The sequence below is a fragment of the Ambystoma mexicanum genome, chromosome 9 (assembly GCF_040938575.1).
Source record: "Ambystoma mexicanum isolate Mex_15411 chromosome 9, UKY_AmexF1_1, whole genome shotgun sequence".
NCBI lineage: Eukaryota > Metazoa > Chordata > Amphibia > Caudata > Ambystomatidae > Ambystoma > Ambystoma mexicanum.
Window position 1 is genome coordinate 1305596617 of NC_090931.1, and position 25515 is coordinate 1305622131.

The 25515-nt window shown below is 44.1% G+C and overlaps 1 protein-coding gene across 3 annotated transcripts in view; it reads left to right on the forward strand.

The window, feature by feature from the left end:
• The window catches only part of MYLK (myosin light chain kinase), a 1914870-nt gene that overhangs the window by 907844 nt on the left and 981511 nt on the right, over positions 1-25515 (forward strand). For all 3 annotated transcript variants that reach the window (XM_069616671.1, XM_069616673.1, XM_069616672.1), the window contains one exon: positions 23516-23564. In XM_069616671.1, coding sequence (XP_069472772.1) covers positions 23516-23564 — 49 coding nt within the window. The remainder of the gene's footprint in view (positions 1-23515; positions 23565-25515) is intronic.

Below are 25515 nucleotides of genomic sequence, written 5' to 3' on the forward strand. Positions count from 1 at the left end.
AAGCTTCCTGCTCTAGGGTTGGCGTTGTGCGTTCCAGCACAGGAGCGGGCAACTTTCCTTTTGAATTGGGCACTGCTGCCACACCAGCATGGGGCAGACTTTGAAAGGGTTCTCCCAAGCTAGCTTTGTAGTGCCACCCTATTTAAGTGAAAAGCTCTATGCTCCTGTATTGGAGAGGGGAGCTTTTACCTTGAGTGAGGTTCTGCGGCCTGAAAAAAAATACTCTGGGCTCGCCCTGCTCCATTGGGAGGAGGGCAGAGCCGAATTATTATTATTTTTTTAAAACATTTTTTATTACACTCTTTACACTTGTGTCCCCGCAACCCCTGTCCCTCATTGCCATGACTAAGAGGAGCGGGGGGCACCCCGAAACCCCTGCTTCCCTTAGTCGCAGTAATGGGGGGCAGCATTTTTGTTATACGCAAAGGTGCAGTTTTAGCACCAGGCGACCTTATGAGGTGGCAGTACTGGCACGATTCCCTCTGAAACTGGGCTTGGGAACAGCGCTGGGAGTTTCCTGGGTCAGCCCTGGTCCTCAGGACAGAAGTGTCCTGTTCTGGTGCCGGACCGCACAAGGGAGCATTGAAGAGTTTCCTTGAGCTGGTGTGGGGGAGGAGCCAGCGTCACATTTTTTGGGGGGTAAGGGGTGGCTGAATGACTGTTTAAAAGTCTCGCCCTAGGGTATGTTGTTATCGCCTAGGCATCATTTTGTCCTCTGCTTTGTTTGCTGCTGCTGCCAAGTTACTGAACCTTTAACTGTAACTAGTCTAATCTCCCAGGGGAGAAGTCTGACTGGATATTGGTATCAGCCCTTTCCTATAGGAGCCCAGGGTGCTGCCTGCTTCCTGAAACCTCCGAAGCCAGGCGATGACACAACCCTGTTTAAGTGAAAAGCTACTGTGCTGGCACTGGCTGCTTATTCATAGGGGTCCGGTGTGAGAAACCAGACAGTGTCTCACCCACTAGTCCCCAAAGATCTGTCATCCAGGTGGACAGGACACAACCATCACTTTTGGATCCAGTTCCTGGGGGTAGACCAGTACGGGAGGATCACCTGGGTGAGGGGTCTAGTGGGAGTGGGACACTGGATGATGAGACGTGGTATCCCCTTCCCTGCTACATCTTTACCCCAACCCACCAGTTAGAATAGTTAGGAACTCCCCCACCCCCTTTTTACAACACAAACAGTTTCTCACAGACAGTCCCCTGTGATAGAAAATGGACTAACACCCGAGCCGTTTACCTGACGTGTCCCAATACAATGGTCAGGCAATTAATGACCATCACACACACCTGACTTCCATTACACTTCACCACACAGATAAAAGGCGAAGCACAAGAGCATACTTTGAGCGAGGCAAAGCACATGAGGAAACAGCAGTTCCAAGATGGAAGTTTAACAAGAGGGGAAAGGCGGCAAAACAGAAGAGGATCGCAAGGACCCATGACATTTTTGACAAGGAGCTGTTATGCTTTCTTTTTGAGGCTTTGTGAAAGTAAGACCAGGAAATCTGGCTGAGGAATCCTGCATTGTGTGTCGGAGGTACCCGTGGCCCTCCCGTGTCGATAATCAAGGCGGGGAGAATCGCCAGCTGTCGTGGCACTGTCCTTGGCTCCAACAACTCGGCAGCATCAGTGAAATCAACACAGCCAGCGAGTTGGGGAGACTGATACAAGACCGGTCTGTGCTGAAGCCAAGGTTGCAAATGGAAACCTTGTATGGTGAGAGTTGGAACGAACATTGTATGAAAGACTTGTGATAACTAACAGAAGAAAAGTTGAACTGCAGATGAGTGATTGAACTTTGAAACCAAGAAACAATATCTATGACAGTGTGGTTGGGCACCGTGTGTGCGCTCAATCGAAGGTCTCTGTAAGGTATCCAGCTGAGAGTTGACAAAAGTGAAAGAGTGTCAACGGATTGTGAATCTAAGTGGTCCTGTGATGGGCCAAGCAAAATCCTGCGCACAATCGAAAGTCTTTGATGTTGCTACAGTAACGAAGGTTTGTAAAAAAGTGGATAAATCTGGTCCGAGCCCGGCAGAGGGGGATCAATTGCAAGCTTTGGATTGAAGCAAGTTTTGTGTTACAATAGATACATTGGTCTAAGCGCGGCAGAGGGAGACTGATTAAAGATTTTGTGTCAAAGCAGATCTGAGCCCGGCAGAGGAGGATCCGGAGTGAACAGTGAATTGCCTGAGAAAATGGATACATGAAAATCCTGAGAACACTGTTTAAGTGGATCTGAGCCTGGCAGAGGGCGATCCAAGGTGAATAGTAAATCATGTGCTGAAAACGTGCGGAAAGAAAGCCAAGGGCTTGAATATCCTGACATATCATTTCTTTTGTGTAACATTGTTTCCCACACTATTTGTATTTAGAGGTAAAGATTGGCAATAGGTTTATTATTATAGGCCCTTTTGTTTTGCCAAAACACCACTAGGACTGCGTTACTATTTGATGGTCGTAGCTCGTTCCCATCTTTAGATTTAGGTTTAGATAGGCGTTTCTCAAACCCAATTGAAGTTCAATAAACACCCTTGAACTGTGGTCACTTGTGTCTGTCTTAATGTTGATAGCATGCCTTCCTTACAGCGGGCAGTGCCAACATTTTTTCGCCTGGAGTTCGTCAATAACACTATCCAAAGTTGTCTGCGATATTCAAAAGATGAGCAATTTCTCAAGAAAATACTTTAAGGACGTGCCGGTCTGGCCGAGGAAGCATGCAAGGTTTTACAGATAACCTCAGAAAATGTAAATAACCTGCAGTTAGATGCACTTTATTCAGCTGTATTTTTAGTATGTAGCCTCAAAGTACTGAGGGCTGGACTTTGACCTCCTCCTTTTATGTAGGCTATTCTCATTTCCTGTTTTGCCTGCTCTTAGTAATGAAGGGTTGGAGCACATTTGGTGACACTGTATCGTGTGTTCCAGGTATCCGTGCTGCATATACAGCTGCTGTAGTCTTGCTATGTGTATTGCGATGATTCGTCGGATAGCGCCACTCTTCCCCAGGGCAGAATCTATTCCCATGAGGCTACAGAGGTGAGGCCACTAACCAGTAGTCCCCCTAGGGGTGGTAACATGCGGTAGGGCCAACCCCTGTGAAATCCCACCACATAGGCTTACGATAATGCCCAAATCCCATTGGCACAAGATCACCTCTGAAACTGTTATTGAAAATATCAAACCCATTTGAAGACAAAAGTACTGAGATGAAAAAATGCTCAAAACCACTACATTTGAGCAGGACATAAGCTAGAAATGCCGCTATAAATTGGAAGGACGTTACGCTGGTGTCGTCCCGCTACTTATACTGAATTTCAAAGACTGACCGTGTTAGAGATTCGCTGACCTGTCCGGCAGTGGCCTGTGACGTTCTGGTAAGCTGGAAGCTGTGATACAACCAGAGGGAGAAACAGGCGACAGAGGAGGCTGCTGCGAAGCCTGGAAAGCCGGTGCACGATAAACTTCCAGAGACGGAGGGGATGGCATGACCTGTAGTGGGTGGTGTGGTCCGTCAATGGTGCCGAGGCCATCTATCATAGCCTACAGCAGAGCAACGTAGGTTACTATGAAGAGAGAGCAAGAGACCATGGAGGAGGCATAACCTATCACAGTGGGACCGAGGGGTCCGACAGTTATGCCGAGGCAGTCCATAGTAACTTGAGGTGGTGGGAGTTGAGACGCGGAGGACGTCTAAAGGAAGAAATGGAACTAAGAAGCATGGACCTGCGTCCCCTGGCAAAACCGGTGAAGAGTTCCCCCAGTAGAAGGTAACGGGAACACATACAAGTCCAGGAGGGGGCCGGGAAGTTACAAGACTGTAAATAAACCATAAAGCAATAGCCAAACCAGTGAACTTTTAGCCCTACAATTCCCAGGCCAGTTCCACAAAGGTGTGGTACTAGACAGTCGAGAAAGAACTCCAGGAACAGCTTCATTTTCTCAGTGCGGGCAGATCGAGAAAAGTACAAAGTTCAGAGGTTGTGAAAACCTTTCTAAGTGATCTACAAACCTTATTGAAAGTTGTGATGGACAAGCGGGAACCAGCTAGGAGAAGGGCGTCATTCTCGCTGCATGAGAACTTTGTGACTGCTTTCTGTTGGGTCACAGAGAACCAGAACCTTTGGCTGAAATTTTGTTTTGAACAACTGCAGAAGCGTTTGGATGCTTTATGTCCAGGAGAATGAAGTCATTCTCCTGGATTATAAGCAGTAGCTGGACTTTATAGTGTTGTTGTGCCAGGGATAGAGTATGAGCCTTTGTTACCAGGACTGTGCCTTTTTGTTTTGACTCGCACAGACTTTCTGATGAGCACCCTAGTTTCTTAAGTTTAGTTGGGGCAAACCCTTTAGAGTAAGGGAAAGATAGGCTTGATTTTTTTTTCAATCTAATACGTCTATAACAACCACTATGGCACCACTTGGTCAGTCTCTTCATTCCCTGTCACCACAATACTGTAAAAACATTCCTTTTTCTGAAATCGTAATTCTTTCCACAGATTATTCTGAACTTGCCCTGGGCTGAGTTACTCTTACTGATCGTTTGTTTCACATTTGTAGAAGATTTCTATGTGGAATTGAAAATGCAATAACAATGGGCAGTTGTGCCATTGTCTTTGCTGATTAGTGAGCATGAGATTCTCTGAGATTCTCACAAGATGCTAGTGTTATTTCTCCAGTTGATTGATATCCAATTTATATGCATTGGAGGTGGGGTGGTTGCAGGGCTGGTTCGGCCCTATCGTGATTCAGACCAGAGACTGAAGCAAGCGCTTAACTCATTGAGCTCCACTTACTGGCTGCTTCATCTGATCCTCTTATGTGTTGTTATAATCATTTCTATAGCACTTCGGACCCAAAGGTATTGTCACCCTGTATTAGTAAATGCTTAATTTAATTTTTATGAATGAGACTGTCAGTGGAAAGCACATATCTTCAGATGTTAAAAAAGACATGCCACCAGTAGAGTTCTAAATGTGTTGGCAGTAAGAGTAAGCTCCTGCAAACTGGTATGGTTTACATATGTCGATTTTTAGAGCACTCTCAGCAAATGTGTTGTAGGTGAGGGAGAGACAGACGTGACGGACGATGTAAGTGCAATCATGCTTTTACTCTTGTTTAAATTGTGACTTCAGATATTTAGGGGCTTTGCCATATAGGTCTTTTGTAACACAGTGACCCCTTGAAAGAAATATTCACTGCAACCCATCCCTTCTGTACCTTAAGAAGCTCAACATATCGCCCTCTTGCACACTTTATCAGGCTTCTCACAGGATTCTACTGTCATACAGCTCTCGTCTTATATAGCAACTTTTTCCGGTCAATGCATCCTAAGCAGACTTAAGGTCCTGCTGTCCCCGAGCAGGACTTGACGCACCTTAACTCGGACAACGTTCTTGTGCTTTGCAACTAACATGGCGCTGAACTGGCGCAGTATAAAAAGAAAAGAACTTCAGACGCTGCACTGTTCAGAAACAGGTAACGTTTGTGCATTTGCCACGCTTGTGTGCAAGCAAGGAAACCATTGTGAAGCCTGAGGCAGAGTGAGGTTACAGTTGAGACTTCACCAGATAAACCTTGAGAGCATGTTTTGCCAGGACACCTAAAATGTCCTGGCACTGTAACAAGGCTGCAAAACACATTTTAAGACTTTATATGAGGAGCATGCAACACTGACCCCATGTTCTAATCCTGTGTTTTCAAAACTCTTTAATTCACCATTTTAGAAACCTTAAGTAATTTTAGGAAGCCTGTTGGCCTGCCTTAAGGGTGTCTGGGTCTAACTTAACTATTACATTAGAAAAGTGTGCATTTTCTTCTCTCCTTTTTTTTTAATGCAACATTCAGAATGTGTACTATTTCCAAACCATTGTGTTCCCTGTTCCCAGGAGGTTTAATTATCTTTTAGATAAGACATCAATTCCTAAACCCACATGTTCAGGCATACTGTTCCCTCAGCCAATGAAGTTTAAAATGGCCCTTTATTTTTCTACTTTTTCAGAATGATCTGTGGTGTGGCTTTCTTTTACTAATCATTTATCTCGGCAACATGTGTCAAAGTCTGCAGGACTTATCTTTGCATAGTAGTTTCTGCTGGGCCAATAAATGTATCAAATCCTGCATCTTGTGTGACTTTAAAACTGGGCCAACATGGAGTCCATTTTTTCTTTGCATGTGATGTGTTCAGGAAGCATTACCAAAGTATTACCACTAGAGGGCAATATATTACTGCTATCTCACCTCCAGGAATTGGGATTTAAAAAGTAACCTCTTTCTCGTGTACTTTCTGCAGTTTTTGGGTCCCCTTTCTGTTTTTCTTTCTCACCTTTTTCTTTATTTAACTTCATTCCTGACATTTATTCAATTTTTGTTTCTGCCTTTCTCTCCTCAGTCTTTTTCCATTTGCCCATCTTTGTTTCTAATTTTATTTTTTTTGTCTTTTTTGGTATTACCCCTTTTAGCCGTTGTAGTGCTCATTGTCCCCACTGACTTGGTGCTATGAAGTCATACATACCCTGTTATTCTGATTCGTTTCATTTCATTTTATTTTGTATTTGTGTGTTTTCTGGCTAAAAACAAACCTCAAACAATTATACCAGCAATTTACAACCAACATATGTTACTCCCTGTGTGCCCACAGGCCATCCCCACCCCCTGTGGTCCCCCCTGATGTTCGCTTGTGCCCCACCATTCTCGCACAAAGGTGTTGTCTGTTTTGCTTGATTCTTCTACCCTGCTCCGCCTCCCCCCCCTGCAGCTTACTTCTGCATGAGTCTGTCCTGATACATTCTGGGTTCACCGTCTTGTGGCCAATGCTGGATTTTACTTTTATGGACTTCATTGATTCACGGTGCGTCACCCTTTCTCAACTCTCATGCTGGACTTCCTTCGCATCTTGTACTCATGGTGGCCCTGAATCATGCTGTTCCCATCTTCATCTTGTATCCTGGCTTGCAACATTGTGTGTTACTACTGACTTCTGCAATTGTATACACCCTCCCCTCTTGCTTCTCCACTCTTTTGACTGCTAACTCTCTGTTCTCTCCTCCTTTCCCTTCTCCCTTTTCCTAACTCCTCTTCTATGCACTTACTCTATCAGAATTGACCCTGGACCTAGTATGATAGCAACCTCGTCTGTTTCCTCCCCCCTCCCCTTACTGTTTTTTTCCTCCCCACCACCCCTCCAGCACTATCTGAAATGTCATCAGGCCTAGTATGATAGTCACTTGTTTTGTTCCTCCCCTACCTTTCTGCACCCCTCACCTCTTGTTTTTCTCCGGCTCTACCAGAAATGCCGTTGGGCCTAGTACGGTAGTCACCTGTCTGTTTCCATTTCCTTCCCACTCTCCCCCTCCCTTCCTTATCTCTGTCTTCGCTCTTGCACTATCTGAAATGTCATCAGGCCGAGTACGATAGTTAATTTCACATCCTTACTGTTCATGGCCTGTAAGAATGTCATTGTATTTTCCCTTGTTCCCTCCCTTGAAGAGCTTTGAAACACATTGTGTATAAGCGCTATATAAATAAAATATCCTATTTTATCATATCAAGTATACAACAAAGTCATAAACCTATGTAAACCTAGTTAAACCTTTAAAGTAAAAACAGAGGAGTACAAATCCCCTCTTATTGAGTTTAATATGTGATCCTCAACCAGGAACCTCATACTACAAGCAGGAAAATAAATTCTGATTCTAAAAGGCGAGGACGTGGCTGCAGCCTATCAGTGGTTCGATAGTGGGAGGAGCTGCTTATCATTACAGTGCAAGCATAGGGTAGCACTGCAATGCATGGCAGGATGGGATGCCTGGGACATCAGTTATAACGGTTTGACTGCGGCCATCTTTGAATGGCTACATGCTTCCATCGTGTCCATCTGCCATAGTAGTGGCGAAACTGCCAGATACATTATAGCTGGGGGGTTTGGAAAAGGGGTTCCTGGCAGTAGAAGAATATTAGCGTAAACACGGCTGTAGTATAATGACGGGAGAACACGTTTGATGAATAGCAATGTAATCCTTCCTATAGACAATTGCACATATCTTGGATTCATTTTTTGATCGGTGTAGTAGGATACACGTAGGAGCAGAGTTGCAGAAAGTTGCATTGGCAAATAACTGGAGATCTCAAATTTGGTGACACACACCGGAAGGAAAGCACAAACCGTGGACCATTGCGGAGGTTCGATCAGTATGTGATCATTGACTTGCCAGCATTTTGTATATTGTGCAGTGTGTAAACCTTCCACTTCAAAGTGTACTTTACAGACCTCTTTGGAACATTTAGTGACAAGTCCTTGCTGCTTGCAAAAATAAAATCTGTAGCCTGTGCAGTAGTAGTTCACGTAAGACACTCTTGCCAAGGATTTTCCTCTACTATCTAACCATAGAGAAAGTGTGGTGGGCAGACTTCTTGAGCAAGAAGCCACCAACAAACCAACTGTGGAGGAAGCACACGATACCACACCCCACACGAGAGTAATGCAGGCAGTAAAAAAGATAATATGCCACTGAGTCGTGGTGAAATCACAAGGTATTTCACCACACAAACGGTAAAAGGTGGGGCGAGTACAATGTTAGTTGGCCCAAGTCACCCTAAGAGCGGTGTGTTGAACGTATGCTCCCAGGATGGGCATAAGATCTCTATCGGCTGGTGGTGTCCCATTTCAACATACTTGAATGTCCACCTCCCCCACCCCCCTTGGTTGGAGTAGAAAAGCGGTCTGAGACACTCGTGGGTTGCATACATTATAATGGAGACAAAAAAATTAGCAAGGGCGTTAATTGCTGTAGATTATCACTCGACGGACTGGAGCTCAAACACTAAACGTCTGCTGAAAAGATATTAAACCTTCTTTGTCAGCAAAGAGGCGATGTAGAGAAACTGGAGTAAAAAGGCAACTGCGTCTTAAGAACACTTGTCTATACCCCGAGGAAGGAGGCGGCCTGAAGGGCTCCAGCTCCAGCAAATTCAGCTTGTAACGCACGGGGTCCAAGTCCTGAATACATGGAATTTTGCTGCCAAAAGACAACGTGGGGGTAGTACTGGTGCCACCCCTCACCCCCGAGGTATAGCCCCTTCCAACTGAAAAGGTTCAAATGCCCCACTATCCCTGGATGCTCCCATCTATTAAACAAGCTACCTCTAATCCTAGATTATTGAAGCGGTCGGGGTATTTGTGGGTGCGTGCCATAGTTTGGAGAATGAGGCACGATCAACAGCAGGAGAGGGGCCATGGGATCTGGGAATGTTAAATGGGAGAGTTAACGCCGATATTTGCAACAATTTGAAATTGTCAAATGTTACAATTTGCATTCTCATGACTATGTATGTGTGAGTCGATGTAATTGTTTGACTCCTGTATAGAATTTCAGATAGATTGGAACAAGAACGGTGACCACCCCTTTGTTGCTTTAAAGCAGAACCAGAAGTGGGACACGTTTTGAACCAATGGTGGTTAATATGACAGATGGCCTTAGGCATTCCCTGAGTCTCTAGGAGTCCTCATGGGTTTTTAACTTGCAAAGGAAATTGTGCAGATTATGCCCTCTTTTGCTCAGGTGGTTCAATGTTCTGATGGGCAGCTGTTTGCTGTGGGACACCGGGCTGGAGAGTGGGCGTGCCACTCTTTCGTCCCCTGTGTGCTTTCCCGCTCTTACCCAGATGGCCATAAATCTCCGATTTCTCCACTAGAGCTCGGTAGCAACATTTATCTCTGCGTAGAAGGTAATGAAGGTCTTTTTTCTCGCTCCCTCCGTGGTTTTACTAGAGAGGCCCCACCCTAACACTCCCCAGGATTGTCAACGTGGCTGGATGGACAAAGTGCAAATCTCAGCCGCTCTGGTTCAGTCTCACCCCAGTTGCTCCCTTTCACTCTTTTTCCTGATTTTACCATCTCCTTTCTTTCTTTTCTCTCGCCATCTCCTCCCATTTCCTACTACCTAAGGCCCTTCCTACACCCTTTCTCTTTACCTCCTCATCTTTCTCCTCCCCGTACCCTAAACCCCTCACCCCACCTCTCGCTGCGCCCTTGGCCCTCGCCTCTCGCTGCGCCCTTGGCCCTCGCCTCTCGCTGCGCCCTTGGCCCTCGCCTCTCGCTGCGCCCTTGGCCCTCGCCTCTCGCTGCGCCCTTGGCCCTCGCCTCTCGCTGCGCCCTTGGCCCTCGCCTCTCGCTGCGCCCTTGTGCCTCGCCTCTCGCAGCGCCCTTTGCCTCACCTCTCGATTCACCCGCTCCTCACACTAGAAACACACAATTGGTACCACTCTCTCGCAAACACCTCACTTTAACACTTCTTCAATTCTGTCACCAATTCTCCAGCACTCTTTGGTACATCCTGTGTCTGACCTCTTGGCTCACCTTTGCACCTCTTTACCTCACCACTGCAGCCCGCACTGTGCTTCTCCTCCTGTCTCCTTTTATACTGTGGTCCTGCTGGTTCTTTCTTCCCACCCCTCCTCCATTGGCTGTGGCATTCACCTGACTCTAAGAACCAATCTGTGCCTGTCATTTCGGTTTTGGGAGGGTTTGTTTGTCCCGTCCTTGCTCCCAGTCCCTTTTCCATTCGCTTGGGATCAGCCTGCTGTAGTCAGGTAGGGGGTTTGGTGTCTCTTTTCTGGTTGGCACAGGCATTCCAAGTCCATTTCCTGGCCGTGCTTGATTCTGTTCTCCTTGCTACAGTCTGGGTTTTTGTTGTTGCTCCCAGTTGCACTCTGGTACCATGGAGGACATTTGTGGCACATGGGGGGATGAAGGGGGAAGAGTTCAGGGACTGCCTGCTCCTCTCCGCCCCTCAGACAGTGTCATGACCCTGAGTCTGCCATCCTAAATAAATGTTGTAGTGCCACGAAGTGGTCCCCTAAAATATTTACCAACATTAATTAAGTAATAGGTCAAGCGGTATGCCTGATATCTATCTAAAAATGGGAAATACTTTGTTGTTTAAGCCCATCAGCTTTTCCAACATGATCAAAACCTGCCTGTCTCTTCTTCCTAACCATCAGCTACTTTGTAACCTCAATCCTATTGAAATGAAAATGAAATGCAAGAAAATGTACATTAACGGTGATAAGAAACAGATGGTAAGGCGTGATCTGTAATCAGTGCGTGTAATGGACCTCACACACTGGTGATATAAAGTACCCAATAGAATATTGCACAGCATATCTCAGACACATGAATAAGAGACAGAATATATGAGTGAGCCTGGAAACTAAGGACCGAAACAGACTTTGAAAACTAGCAACCAGTATTGATCAGCCAAAGATGATGGTAGAAGTGATCCCAACAGCAGAAAGTAATTGGGCAAAGTACTTTAGTAACATTTATGGATCTACTGAAACCAACATAAAACCACAACAGTTGCGCACTGGGAAAGTTCCTTTATAAAAAAGAAATATATATTTTACTGATTAGGGGCTTTATATCATCCGGGCATCCTGACCCCAGTGACGCAGCAAATGTTGCTCAAATATGACCACATTACAAAACGGTTTTTGAGAAAACATGGGGAATAAGTGTAACTGGCCATGTTTGTTGCTTGCTACTGACTAAACCCAATACAAAGGGTATTCTGCCAGTGTGACTAGGTTGTCTCTGCTGCTTTCGACCTGGTGTAATAATATTGCAGACATCAGAATCTTAGGGAATACCAGAAGGCTTACTTAAAGGTTCTCAATATTAAGTGTTCAAGTAAGACTTAATACCACTCGAACCTTAACTCAAGCCATACACCCTACAGTGGCTTGAGAAAGTGGTGCACGTTGAATCTCTACCGACCGCTTTAGTACTCACACAGAATTTCCCCCCATATTGGGTCATCCTACAATAAATTGGGCTTCTGTTTAGATCAAAAAGGGGTTATATCCACACCACCAGACTCCTGCTAGCCCATGGTCAGAAGAGCTGCAGATCATTTAAATTGATCTCATGTAGCGCCATTCGGTCATGTGTGGTGGCCTCCATGTGTGTGGCTTGGTAAGAACATGGGAGGGGAGGGGCTGGTGGGTTGTTAGTTGGATAGTGGGAGTGGCAGATTGGGAAACCTGATGTGTTGATGGGGTCAGGTCAGAAATACCAGCGGCCTGAGTGCCGTTCTGCTTTCATAGGCTGTGCGGAGACACTTTGGGAGTAAGTTATCCAAGGAGAGAGCAGAGGTCTCGTAGACTACACTGCTTGGTCTAGTCAGTTGCTGAAATGGGGGGACTCGGTGGGGCTGGTGAGGAGAGTTTAGTCACAGCTCGATTAATGTTCATGTGGCAATGGCTGGGCCTTCGGTGGCCATATGGGGAGACTTTGAGTGTGTAGTGTAAGGTGGGAGGAGATTTAGCAGGGATATGGGCAGAAGAGCATAGTAGACCAACGTAGAAGGACAAGTAATTGTGGAAAGATGCGTTTGCTTTATCCTGTAGTTGGGTAATAGGTGCCACCCGGGAAAATAATTAGAATGATCTGTTGCAGGTTTGTATTGGAATATGTGCGATTCCATATCGCTTGTGTGGTTTCAAAACTGGGCGATTTAATTATTCAATGGTATTCGTTTACAAGTTCTTTGTGGGTTCCTAGTATTTAGTTTGGGACAATAAAGGGGATAGCTCTGTTGTCTAATTCCTGACCATGTACGGTGCAGTATGGGACATTTTGGTGGATAACCCTGTAGTAATATATGTACATATTATTGCAATACAGTAAGCAAAAGGCCGGCAGCGGCCCGCATGCTGTACTCCCGTACAAAATTAATTTTGCTGAAAAACAAAAAACTCATCTGAAAATATGGAGGGGGGGTCGAGAATAAATAAAAGGGGAGGAAGGCACAAATAATAAAAATAAATATACAATGATTTGTATTCGGCCAAAAAATCTTATTTTGGAACCCATTATTTTCCATTTTGTCAAAAAGTGCACGTGCATGAGACATGGGTATAAAGCCTTGCTGTGCCATCCTAGGACCAGCCAAGTGAGGGCATCCTAATGTGGCGTGGGTAGATAAATGAAAAATAGGTTTTCTGCTTTGGAGCCTCACCCCTGACCCCACCGCCCCTTCCTGTGCAGCTCATAGTGCTATGTAAGTGTGAATAGTGTGAATACATAGAAGTAACATGTGAAGAGTATTGGGTGCATCTGGCAGCATTAAAGCCAATGATGGTCAATAATGTGATGCTACTATGTCCGCACATTCGGGTGGATACCAGTGACCTCCTCCACCAGACACCCTAACCACTGCCCTTTCATCTGCGTATCCCTTTATCCTTCTCGCCCGTGACCTCTGACACCCTAACCACTGCACTCTCATCTGTGTAGCCCTTTATCCTTCTCGCTCACCCTCCCGCATCTCTATTTTGTCTTTTCACGATTTGTTGGTGCCTGCACTAGAAGCATTTATGGAGAATATTTGTGAAACATTCAAAAATGCCCCTCTTGTGTAGATATGCTAGCGCTCGTTTATTCATCACATTTTTACGTCTATCCTTTTATGGCTACTTGAATTCCCTCCTGCTGGCACCATATAACATTCTTCCCAGAGCCAAAACCACTGATTGTAATTCACCATATTGTGCTCTTTCCCCCCACAAACACTATTAAATCATGCTGACACGGACCACCTTCTTTATATGTTGACCTGTCAATGTCCTTCTCTGTTGCACGTGCCCTGAAAACGTTCTGTTGTGTTTTGAACATTTCTGACCTACATTCGCCTGACACTACACCTTACACTGGCATTTTGTTCACTGCCCAGTCTAAGGTGCACACTGCAGAGTCACCCATTCTTCTGAAATCCCTCATGCTGTCAGGACCCCGTTTGTGTGTCAGAATGTGGCTGGTACTCCTAGTAGTTGCTGTCACCACAACCATTGGGAATATCTGTACACTGCCTCTTTCTCCATGCAGGCCAAATTTGCCAAATCTGTCATTGCAACCCTTTTTTCCAAAATGTCCTCCCTCCCCTCACACAGTTGCCTACCTGGGTACCCAGCCAGCCCGTGCCTCCCCCCTCTTCCTCTTCCTCCCCTTTCTCGGAAATGCGTAGAACCACCCCCACAGTGTTCTGTGTCACCCACCCCCATCCACACAGGCACTGGTGCTAGCACATCACAATCCTGCCCCTCTGTGTGTTCTCCCTCCTCCCACTCCTTGTACTCCTTCACCGGCACTGCTTTTCTGACTGTCAGCCATGCGTCATCAGCTGTATTCAGAATGTATGCCCACCCCTGGGTGGACCTTACCTTTTCCTCCACATCCACCTTCCCTTCCACCACCCTCATCTTGTCTGGCAACATCCACCACATTGTGGCCCTCATGAAAGCTTGTGTAAGCATTACTTCTAAATCTGAGGGCCTCTGATCCCACCCTATCTTCAGCACCTTTGTGATATCTGTGTGCTTCGCATGTAGTTCAGCACTATCTCCCCTGTCTCCTTCTCTGTGATACCCTTTCTAACTGCTGTTCCTGGGCGACCCCACCTCCGTATTCCTTTGTACTGACTGGGAGGACCACATCCCAATTGTCCAGCATGCTCCTCAACCTCTCGAGCACTGCCCTTGGACACGATTTATGACAGATCTGTCCCCTCCTCTTGCCTGGTCAGTAGACCGGCATCTGACATATCGTTACTGTAATCTAACTGATCTGTAACTGGTATTTGCCCTACTGCAGGTTAACTCAGGCTTCCAACCTCACACTCCTACCCTGTGACCTTTACAGCATTGACCCTACACGGTCTCTCCACAAGAGGTGCTCCGACTGCATCACAGGTGCCAAAGAATGCTCTGACCTGATTGCAGTCCTGTAGTTTCCCTGGCAATCCTGGACTGTATCACTGCAGCACTCTGAGGCACTGTCTCTGTATTGTTCCTAGGGTCCCTGGAGACTCCAGTCCCCTAGTCAACCACGCAGCAGGTACAGCGAAAAACACTATTTTCACTTACCCGTTGTATTTTTCTACACCCCAGTCATGCATATCTGGAAGGGGAGCTCCCCGGGAAACGGCACCATCTGTTACAGGTTCGTCCTGCTCCCCACGATGCCAGTGCTCATCCAGCTCCACCATGCCACCTCAGGCACAGCAGACACTCGGCACTTGGACACAAATCATACACAGGAGACCAGAAGTAGAGAGAAAAGGCCTGTAATGCAAACACACACACCAGTGCATAAGAGGGCTGTATTCTGCTCTGCCCCTCCCAGCCCTGGCTCATTCTTATGTACAATGGAGTAGGTAAATCAATTCTCCACCCATAAACCAGCATGTATAATGCAGATATGATAACAAACAAGTAATTTCACAGAACTTGGGGAACAAAGCCTGCAGTTGCAAAAGGCACGAAGCCGCCTCTGGCAAGGTTGCGATTTCAGCCAGCAGCGTCATCACTGTGTACTTCTCAGGAGGGGCTCTTCATGCCTGGCAGTCTGAGGGATCACAGCATACCACAGCTCAGCTATGCTCTGCAACATCGCTTGGCATGGGTGTTCAGCTGTTAGGCCAGTCTGACATGGAAGTATGTGGGCCAGTCCCTTTGCATGAGACGAATCTCAAAGAAACCAAAAGTAAGTGCAGAACCAGAAAAGTAACAAAGTGGACATTGGGTAGAGTGTCAGAAGACCCAGGCATCCATCATAGTATATAAATGGATTATTGAAGAAATAAGGAATGCTTTCCTTGGGCACAGCAACCAAGAGGTTCTACCAAACCTTCAATACCCGGTAGAAATAGAGAAGGGCTGGGCATGAAGGAGAAAACTTTTTTAAACTTTTGAAAAATAACTACACCAACTCATACCCACCCGGTATCAAGAAAGTGAAAGAGCGCATACATTAGCAGAAGAGTGGTGTTTAAAGAGCAGACCAACTGTGGCACTCAAAATAATCTGAAAAAGGGAGTGGGCGTATTACAACTTAAGTAACACCAACATGCTCCTACAGTAGATAAACCCTCTCCAGCTGTTCGGTTACGTATCACCAGCGATGTAAAATAATCCACAATATGGCATATGTTTTGTACTCCTCACTTCTCTTGAAATATTGGATATCAAATGGGTGCAAAATTGCGGAGCTCTCGGATCCTCCAAATCTTCTCTCCAGATTTGGACTGCTCACCTTTTCCAGACTTGGCCCATTAATAAAAATTAACGGGACATTGAAATGTGTCCATATTGCATTTGGTAAAAGGAGAAGTGCAGTTTTATTACAGAAGAATACAAGCAAGAAATCTGCATCGAAGGAAGTTCAGGGGGCCCGAGATGGTGTGGATTACAAGCAACACTTTAATAATTCATTAAAGGGACAGGTGGGAACACGGGAATTTATCGCAAATCACTTGAGATTGCCTTCCTACATCAACATTAATAAAGTATATTATTTAATGGGTGGCATTGGATTTGGGCGTAGAGCGAAACAAGTTTTAAATGCCAAGGAATAATGAAAGACGCAAAAGGCATAAGACTCCATTTTATAAACAGTGCTCAGTGGTGCAATTTAAGATTGTTGTCCACTTGTGTATGTGTGCTTTGGCTTCAGTGGTGGTAAAGTGCACAGTGGTGATATGTTCCACTTGTCATTTGCATTTTACTTGCCTGAAGTCAGTATTCCTGTCGCACTGAACTCTCTGTATATAAACATGCATTAATGATGTTCCCTGATAACAGACGAAAGTCTGAATTGGTCCCTGAAATTGGATGTTCTACTTGCATTCGCTTTCCTGGAGAGGTTTATTTACTTATTGGACCGGATTTGGTTTTTAAATAACACAGAAGTACATGTGGAACACAGCAGTGTTCTAGTGACAGTGAGCCGTTGGCCAAATTACCTTTGTAAGTTGCCAGCCCATAGTCAAACCTTGAATTGACAACAGAGTCATTTGATAACGCCATTTTGAGTGCAAATCCTTGTTATAAAATATTTGCGATATGCAAAGGGCAACGGGACTCCCTACTTCCAAGTCACAATGTGGGACATGGTCAGTATTGAAATATACAAATCTGATTTCTTCTTACATCACTGTTTTTGATATTTAGAAACCATTAAAAACTTAATTCTCAGCTGGGGAAGCGGGCTCAACCAGTCAGTTCGCTGGGAACGTGTTCGTGAACCTCCAATGTCCACCCACATTCTCTCAGCCACCTGCACCCCTTTCCCAGGTTCCACCATTTTCTTTCTCCCAACCCCTCCCTTTTTCACCTCTACCAGCCACCAATGGCATCTTGCACCCACATTCCTCGCCCACCCCGTGGATTTACAAAGCGTCCCGTTCCTTCTGCAATGCTCACTGTCTGTGCTGACCTGCCATACAAAATGAAAAGGGACTTTTTTGTGGTGGCAGCCATCTCCTTCTATTTTTGATTGGAGGTTGGGCTCATGCAGTACTCCCCTAAAAAGAAAAAAGGGTTTCACTATTCGCCGCCCAGAGGGAGCCCCAGGGTATGAATAGCTATTACCTGCTTGTACCATCCGGTAAGAGCCACTTGAGCAGAGTCCCTCGATTTAGTTCGGCCAAGCTTCGTTCAGGCTGCTGAACTGTTACTGGCCAGTACGCACCCGAAAGCAGGTGTTTGATTTTTTGGAATCCTAATACTCAAACTGGTACCAAGTGGGAGATTGTTGTGCTACATTGGTATGCAATGAAAAGCACTCCAGCTGTAGGCAACATTTTTCGAACTATCACATGTTTGCCTCCCAATTATTTGTGATTAGGTAGTGATCCGTCCAACTGTTTTAGTACAAATTGAAGTTTGCCAAAGTGGAGGGAGTTAAAATAACGAGCTTTAAAATAATGGGGTTTCTGTGCTTCTATGTGATGATACTGAAGTTATTTTTATCGAATTAACTTTTACCAAAAATAAAGTAATGTCACATTTTTATTTCATTTTATTGGAGGTATCCCTCCCAAACGCCCCTGTTTCCTTACATTCCTGACCCGCCATCCCTCTTATCCCCTTACCCCCACCCATATACAATTATTTTTTTAAGTCTTTTTTTCGGTAAGAGTTTATTCAGTATTTCTTTTCAGTAACATCACTGTATACCGTTTCTGTTGCACAGTTTGCATTGGTCAGTGTTTCCTAATAGACTTGACTCCCCTGTATAGACCAGGGAGGGATCCAGGAGTTGCCAGGCTATATAGGACGATGCTGAGAGCAAAGCACTCCACAGAGTGGATTGGAGGTTTTGAGTAAGGGGCACATGTTGTGGCACACTCTGCTAGGAGCTCAGTTCCAGTAAATACTTCCTTGGGTTATGTGCTAAGAATAGCAAGCTAGTTCCCTGCTTCACCCAGAGCATCCTATAAACGTTTGAATCTATTGGTAATGCATTTCTGCACCCGTGGTTCTTCTATTCCCTTGCAACTAATCACTCAGTGATGTTGAGCCCCTTAGATTAGGAGTAGGAGACCCGTTTTATTTAAAACGGGGTCCTCACTGACCTGATAGCGTGACACCAGCTTCATCTCAGCACTTGGCGCTACACCTTACTGGTTTCAAATGCTTAGGTTGGAAAATTGGTTTTTTGATAGTGAGCTGCTAACTGTGATTCATGTGCCCTGAAGCTGGCCAGGGCTCGATAACTGATAGACCAAACATATTAGAATCCAGTCGCGCTTTCACTGGTTGCAATTGTATTTGTTGGATAATAGGTCTAAATAATGATCGTATTCGCACTGTAGTTTCTTCAAGTAAACTGGCCTGCATGTAATTTAGCTTTATGTGCAGTTTTGAATAATTATTTTTATTTCTTCTCTGCTTTTTTTCCCTCCTTACTATTGTGTATATCCATGTGTCATGTTTGCATGTGGTTTAATTCCTTGTATACAATGTTCCCTCTAAGCTGTGCGCATGTGCGCATGCCCAACCTCCTCCTGGGTACCGCTCAGAAGAATTTCAGCAGCGCACACAGCCAATTCCCACCTATTCAAAAAGATTTAATAATGCAGAAGTCAAAGCAGGTACCTAACATTTGCTTTCTATCAAAATGAAGCTAAATTATATGAACTAGTATTAATATTCGGGTCTAGCTCATTTACATCGTCCTACTATGCAAGATTGACCTTAAAACCCCCGCAAACCCTAAAAGTAGAATACATCCACAATAGATTAAAAATTAATATGAAAAGGTTACTGCATGAACAGAAGATATAATTAAGAGTTGTCTGCACACATTAACCAAATTATCTCCCCTCCCTATCTATGACTCCTATACTTGACTCTACCACACTTATACCTTATGACTCGAAACTCCGCCCCAGGCCTCATTCAGATATTTCCAGACAACCTTGACTATACCTACCTTGGCTCTTCAAAAGGTTTCCAAACTTGTACCTACATCTACTTGTTTTATGTTTCTAATATGAATCACATTGAAGCACAAGAATTTCTGTTACTCATGGCGCCTTAGCAAAAGCATCACTCAGACTATGTAGCCCAACTGTCAGCCCAAATATCAGATACTGAGTGCAAGTAACCAGGCTACTTGAATGTGTAACCTCATCCCATGATTCCTATTCTTTGTACATATGTCACACTAGCACTTTGAAGTGGCCCCCCTTGCAAGTTAATGCATTCTAAAACTAAAATATGAATTTGCCCTCTAAGGATTTTGAGTAGGCAAATGTCATGTCTACTTTATAAGCGGAGAGCTTGCAATATCGTTTACTTGGCCTGCAAGGGATAATGGGCATGGACTATGCCTGCCATTATTCGTATATAGTATTAGGGCAACGGATATTCAGATTACTAGATACTTTTAACACAATCTGCCACCTTTCCAAGTTTTCAAAGTTCCATGGGGCATAGACCTTAACAAATTGTATGCTGACTCTCTGCTATACAAAAACAGTTTCACTGAGCATTTTTATAATCCTACCCAACAATTTAAAGGTGGTGTATGTTGCAAACAATCTTGTATACTCTTTATAGTAATTGGGCATTTACATTTTCACAGCATTTTCTTAAACTGCACATTTTATTGCTACAATCCCTCACTTTCTACAGAGCCCTCAACTGGTATTGGAGGCTAGCACGGGAACCGGGGTGGGGTACAGATGGAAGGGCACAGGAGAACACTCATTTGGGGTGAAAAACAAATCAGCAACGTTCAAAGACCAAATCGGACGTTTTGGCAGAGCAGTACAGTGAAGGAAATGTGTCTGTTTTCTGAAGGATAGGATACTCTATGAACAGTCTAGGACACTGTACCTTCCGTTTCTCTCTCTGCTCAGCTGCTGAGGGCTTTTCAATATAATGTGTTGGTGTTTATTGCCTCTAGCATCCCCATGTATCTTGTCCAACTGATAACAGAAAATTTCATAAGAGGGGTCCCTTGTTAAAGAAGAAAACACTCAATCTGTTGTACTTATGAACATTGCTGCTATTTACTTAAAAAGGAAAATATATATGATTTTCTTCTACAGTGCTCCAGACAAAACCTCAGTAAGACTCTAGTGGAATTGTGTCTAGGCTGTTGTGAGAAAGGGTGGCCAAAACTGTAAGCTATATTATGTATCCTATCATATCACTTCCTATGTCAGGGTTACAAGGAGGGCTCTGATATGATGTTACTCCCGAATCAAATGATTTTTCCCGGGAGTAAGAAAGTAATTACCTTTGCCAGTAGGGATATTTCATGTTTATTAAAATATGCTCTTTCCCTTTAAAATTCCTGTTGAGATAGGGCAGTAGTATTATTTGAGTTTCTACCAATGCTACCATTCTGCTAGTCACCGATTTTAAAAAAAAAAAAAAAAAAAAAAAAAAAAATAGTGGAACTTTGGGGGTAGAGCAGGGGGTAGGTTCCTATATGATCATGGTTTCCTGATTTTTGGGAGTAACAATGGATTGTGTATATGCCTCTCAGCTTTAAGGCTGGTTTTTAGCAAATGATTCAACTCACAGGACCACGTAATGTGTACAGCAAGTAGAGGCCCAGGAATTCTGATCATCATAGTCTGTGGTGCAGTTATTGAATTATCATCCTTACACACATTTTGAGGCATGTTCTCCTGGCCCTTGAATTACTTAATTAAAGTGACACATGAATTCCTTTTAGTTGCCATTATTTAATTTGCAAAAATATTATCCTGTCTGAATTTTTTGACAGCCACATCAGTGATAAGTGATCTTTACTTTTTTTGTAATAAACGTAAGTATTTTTTTCAAATGGTTTTACACACTTTCTGCATTGTCTCTAAGCAGTGTTGACAAATGAATTGCCACAACTAAACCTATTGTTTATCCCGACCATACAAATCTTTTTTGTGCATAGACATTTCTTTCTCTGCACATGAGTAATTTTGGTAAGGAACTATGGCATATCTTGAAGTTTTGGACTGGTTGATGAGCTCTCCTTATAACCACATACATTATTTGTTTTTCTTTTAAGCCTATATGTTTGGAAAAGGTGTTTCAAGATGCACCTTTTACACTAATTCATAAAGAATTGCAGTGGTTGGGAAGGAGAAATTCTGTTGCAAACACTTTGGAGATGGTAGCTCACCAACTATACATGCTCACAAAGTAGCTTACCTCTTAATTTAGTTGCGCACATGGAAAATAGGTTGCGCATGAAAGCTAAGCATTTCGGCACTTAGGGAAAAATAATTAGAGGGAACATTGCTTGTATATGCTATTTTAATGAAATATTGTTTGATTTATCACATTGCGTCAAACATATTACAAATGATTAGACTCACAAAGATTATATATTGTGTTGAGATGGGGTTATTGCTAATATTGCATTCATGAAATATACAGCAACTGTCAAAATGAAGTCATTTAAGTAGTTGCAACTCTGCAATCATTCCTGCTGGGAACAGTTCCTTTAGTGTTTAGCAGTGAAAAGAGGGGCAGGCGGGGTCTGTAATATTGGGGGGTATACCCCATTGGTACTACATTTCTTGGACTTTGTTTGTTTTTTGTTTTGCATAGTTTGACAAGGATTTTATGTTTCTTACCAAAATATAAAAAATAGTGATTCGCTGAATGAATAATATTCTAACTGAAAATGTTCATGACGCGATATTTTATGTTTATTTTCCAATAATAAGTACACACTGTTTTTGGTTTGTTTGTAATATATTGATGAGGTCAGTATTGAAGCCGCCTTTACTTCTATATTTCATGTTCTTGTTCCTCATTTCTGTTGGAGCTATTTTGACATAGAACTGACTAGGAAAGCAGGAGGGCCAGTGATTGCCTTCACAATTGAGTTTAATTAAATCGGGTAGTGCCACTATTTACACAAAACCTTTTTGCCCTGTGCCTGCAAGGGTTCCTCCAAGCTTTTGTGGCAAGGTGCCTTGGTTATAGAGTAGCCTCTACATGCAGGTGAATAGCACAATGATGTGGAAACCGCATGTAGTGTAGGATGCACATCGCTGGTTACATTGTAACTGACTGAAGCCATAGTTTAACAAGAATCCTTAAGTGGATGAGAGTTCATGCATAGGTTTTTGTTATTTCTTTCTAGAACTTGACTCTCCTCTTGGCACTAGGGGTAAATATGATGTGAATGGATAGTTCTGAAAGGGGGACTGAGGAGGCATGTTACACCCATTGTTCTGCGGCGTTGGAAGCTGCCTTGCACTGTTTCTGGTGTTAAAAGGGCCCACTTTGGGAAGAAGCGGCTGACAAGGGAGGTTGAGTGGCGATGGAGTCGTGAAAGTAGTCTAGCTGGAACCTCTCCAAAATAGGGTGTTTTAGCAGGCCTATGGGTTCCGTGCTAGCTTTTTAATGACTCCAACTCCCACTTGAATCTCAACCCCTGCTGCCCCTGTTTGATTCTCACATTTGCTTTGAGGCAGTCGGCCAGAGACCTTGCACTACTCTATATCTAAATGAGAATAAGGGTCAAGCTTAACCCCATCACTTTTTTTGCTTCCCTGGGGAACAAAATCAGGTATCATTTTTCCAGTTTTTTATTCTCTGGAATAATAATGATCATCACTCTTTTATTCTCTGGAAAAATCAGATTTCACTGACTGATTTTCTGCTCTACCACCAAAAACAGTGTCACTACCCTTTACCCTAGTTTCTAATTTATTTGTATATATAGATTCCTTCTGTAATTTAGTTTTACACTAATTTACTAACCTCTTGTATTCCTAATGTAGCTCTAATCTTAAATCATTCCCTTCACTATAGTAGCCCAAGCAGTAACTACACTGTCTTCGCAAGTGCTTGTCTCAGACAGATTCTAAACCTTAAAGCCTGTATCTTTGTATAACTACAAGGTCAAACTCCCTCAAACCATAACGTTTTACCATTTGTCTATCTCGCAGAAATTCAAAAGACTGGAGTGAACCAATTTGAGCCCAACTTCTAACTATGTGAAAGGCATGAATGATGTCTAGGAATTCTAAATGCTCGGGTGTGAACTCTTTGGTATTTTACAATGTGTCTGCAGAATCTAATGCAGAGATAACGTATCCTCTTTACAACCTTGCAAATAATATTTACTGTTTTTATAGAAGTAACAAGAGTAGGACTGTTCCAGCAAATGATTTTCATTATATCATCTTTTTTTCTAGGATCTGGTGGAAAGAAATATGGCCTCCCATCTAGCACTAAAACCCCTGGGTAAGAATTTAAATGGAATTTTTTATTGTGCCTAAACCACGTGTATTCCTGTTTCGTTATATGTGGATTCTGGAGAATGTAACGCTAAATCTCTTCTGTCTGTGTCTGTGCATGACTCCAGCACCACGTGAGCGACTTGTGGTGCATGCCACATTCATTCCATACATCTGCTCTCTTTAATCAGCTAAACTGGTGATAACACAGTGTGCCTGCAAATGTGGAGGAATGTATTCATGTGGTTGTTGTAAAGCTCTAGATTCTGCCTTTTCAGTGGCCTAGAACATTTCATCCTGGGCGTAATTTTGGGGGGGGGGGGGCGAGGGTGTTTGGCCCCTGCCCAAGTTTCATGGCATACCATTTTGTCCACTTCATTTGGCAGGAGCCCCCTTCCTTTAGATGTTATCCCCGCCCCCTCAACATGTTCAGCAAAGTTACTCCACTGGCTTGGGTGGAGAGAAATGCACATGAAAGTCATGGAACAGGGCAATCCCGGAGATTGTAGGTCTGTTGTAATCCAAACAGAAGCTTGTGTGGTCCATCCTTCAATTGTAGGCCAGATGGATGGATGGATGGATGGATGGAGAGTGGTTTAGGATGGAGGGGGGGCTACCCAGACCCATGCAGTGCGGCATTAGGACCGGTCCTGAGCATCTGATGTGTAGCAGCATCTAGCGTCCCTGTGGCTAGGCAGGAATGGGGCTTGCCACAGGACAGTGGAAGTGCTCTCATCTCCATATACTGAAGGGAAGAAGAAAATCTTCAAGAACCTGTACAGGTTTAGTAAAGTCACCTTAGATCAGGGACTTCAAACTCTGTGGCTGGCCCCTCTAGAGGGGCACAAAGGATGATCAGGGTGGCAGAAGGCTCCATAAAAATTAATTATGGCTATTATTTTCATTCAACAGTTTAAGCATTTAATAGAAAATATATGCAGTTATAGCTTGTGGTGATGGGGTGTGGTGGCAGATAAAAACATTTAAAGATCATTGCCTTAGATGAATGGGACTTGCAGAGTCTGAAATCCTGTACTTTGAGATATCTGACACAGTATATTATTTTAGCGGGTGAGCGTTTATCAAGTTCAGATTTGCTGACCTCATATTTCTGGATTTTGATAGTGTTGTTGAACAGAAGTGTCCTGGGTTGGGACTGTGGAGGGACTTCTGAGCCAATCCTTTTAAGCCATGTTCATTTGAGAAAGCATTTGTCAAAACTCATAGTTTGCAACTCTCCTGCTTTGCTATAACTTTACTTTGCAATCATCCCTTCCATACCCAAGTACCTTCAACATAGGCAATTCAACACCTGATATTTCCTTTGCTAACATGTGGAAACATTATGTTATCAGACTACGCAATATGTACTGTGATGAATCTGATGATGTCATCACTCCTTGCCCTGAGGTAGCCTCTGCTCATGTGGATTGGGGATGGCAGCCACTACCTGATTCTGGCCCTCGAGATGGCTATATGACGGAGGCCCACATGGGGGAGGCAACCCTCGGGGGGGATGACCCAACATCATCAGAGAAAGTCACATACCCCTATTCCCTTTTAGGGATGTTCCCGCCCTTTCTCCTGCCTTGATGGTGATGGCATATTGTAACTTTCTCCCACAACCACTTACCAAGCCATCTACAAGCATTCCCCACTATTACATAAAGAACAGTATGACAACAACTGAGAGGAGGAAGAGGCGAGGAGCAATGATGATTATTCCTAATGAGAACCACTGTCTGCGGCCTAGTTGCTGGGCAAATTCCAGTGGCCCGTCAGGTGTTAAAACCATGCTGGGAAGAAAAGCATGGAGTTCTCCAGCTCCGGACAGAGCGAGGTACCGGCGGTGATGCAGACGTTTAAGCAGCTATACGGAGCGAGAGGGCAGCCTGGTGAGCGACTCGCTCAGGGAGGTTTTGCAGAAACCAGAATGAAGCGTGAGGAAGCAAGTTGCG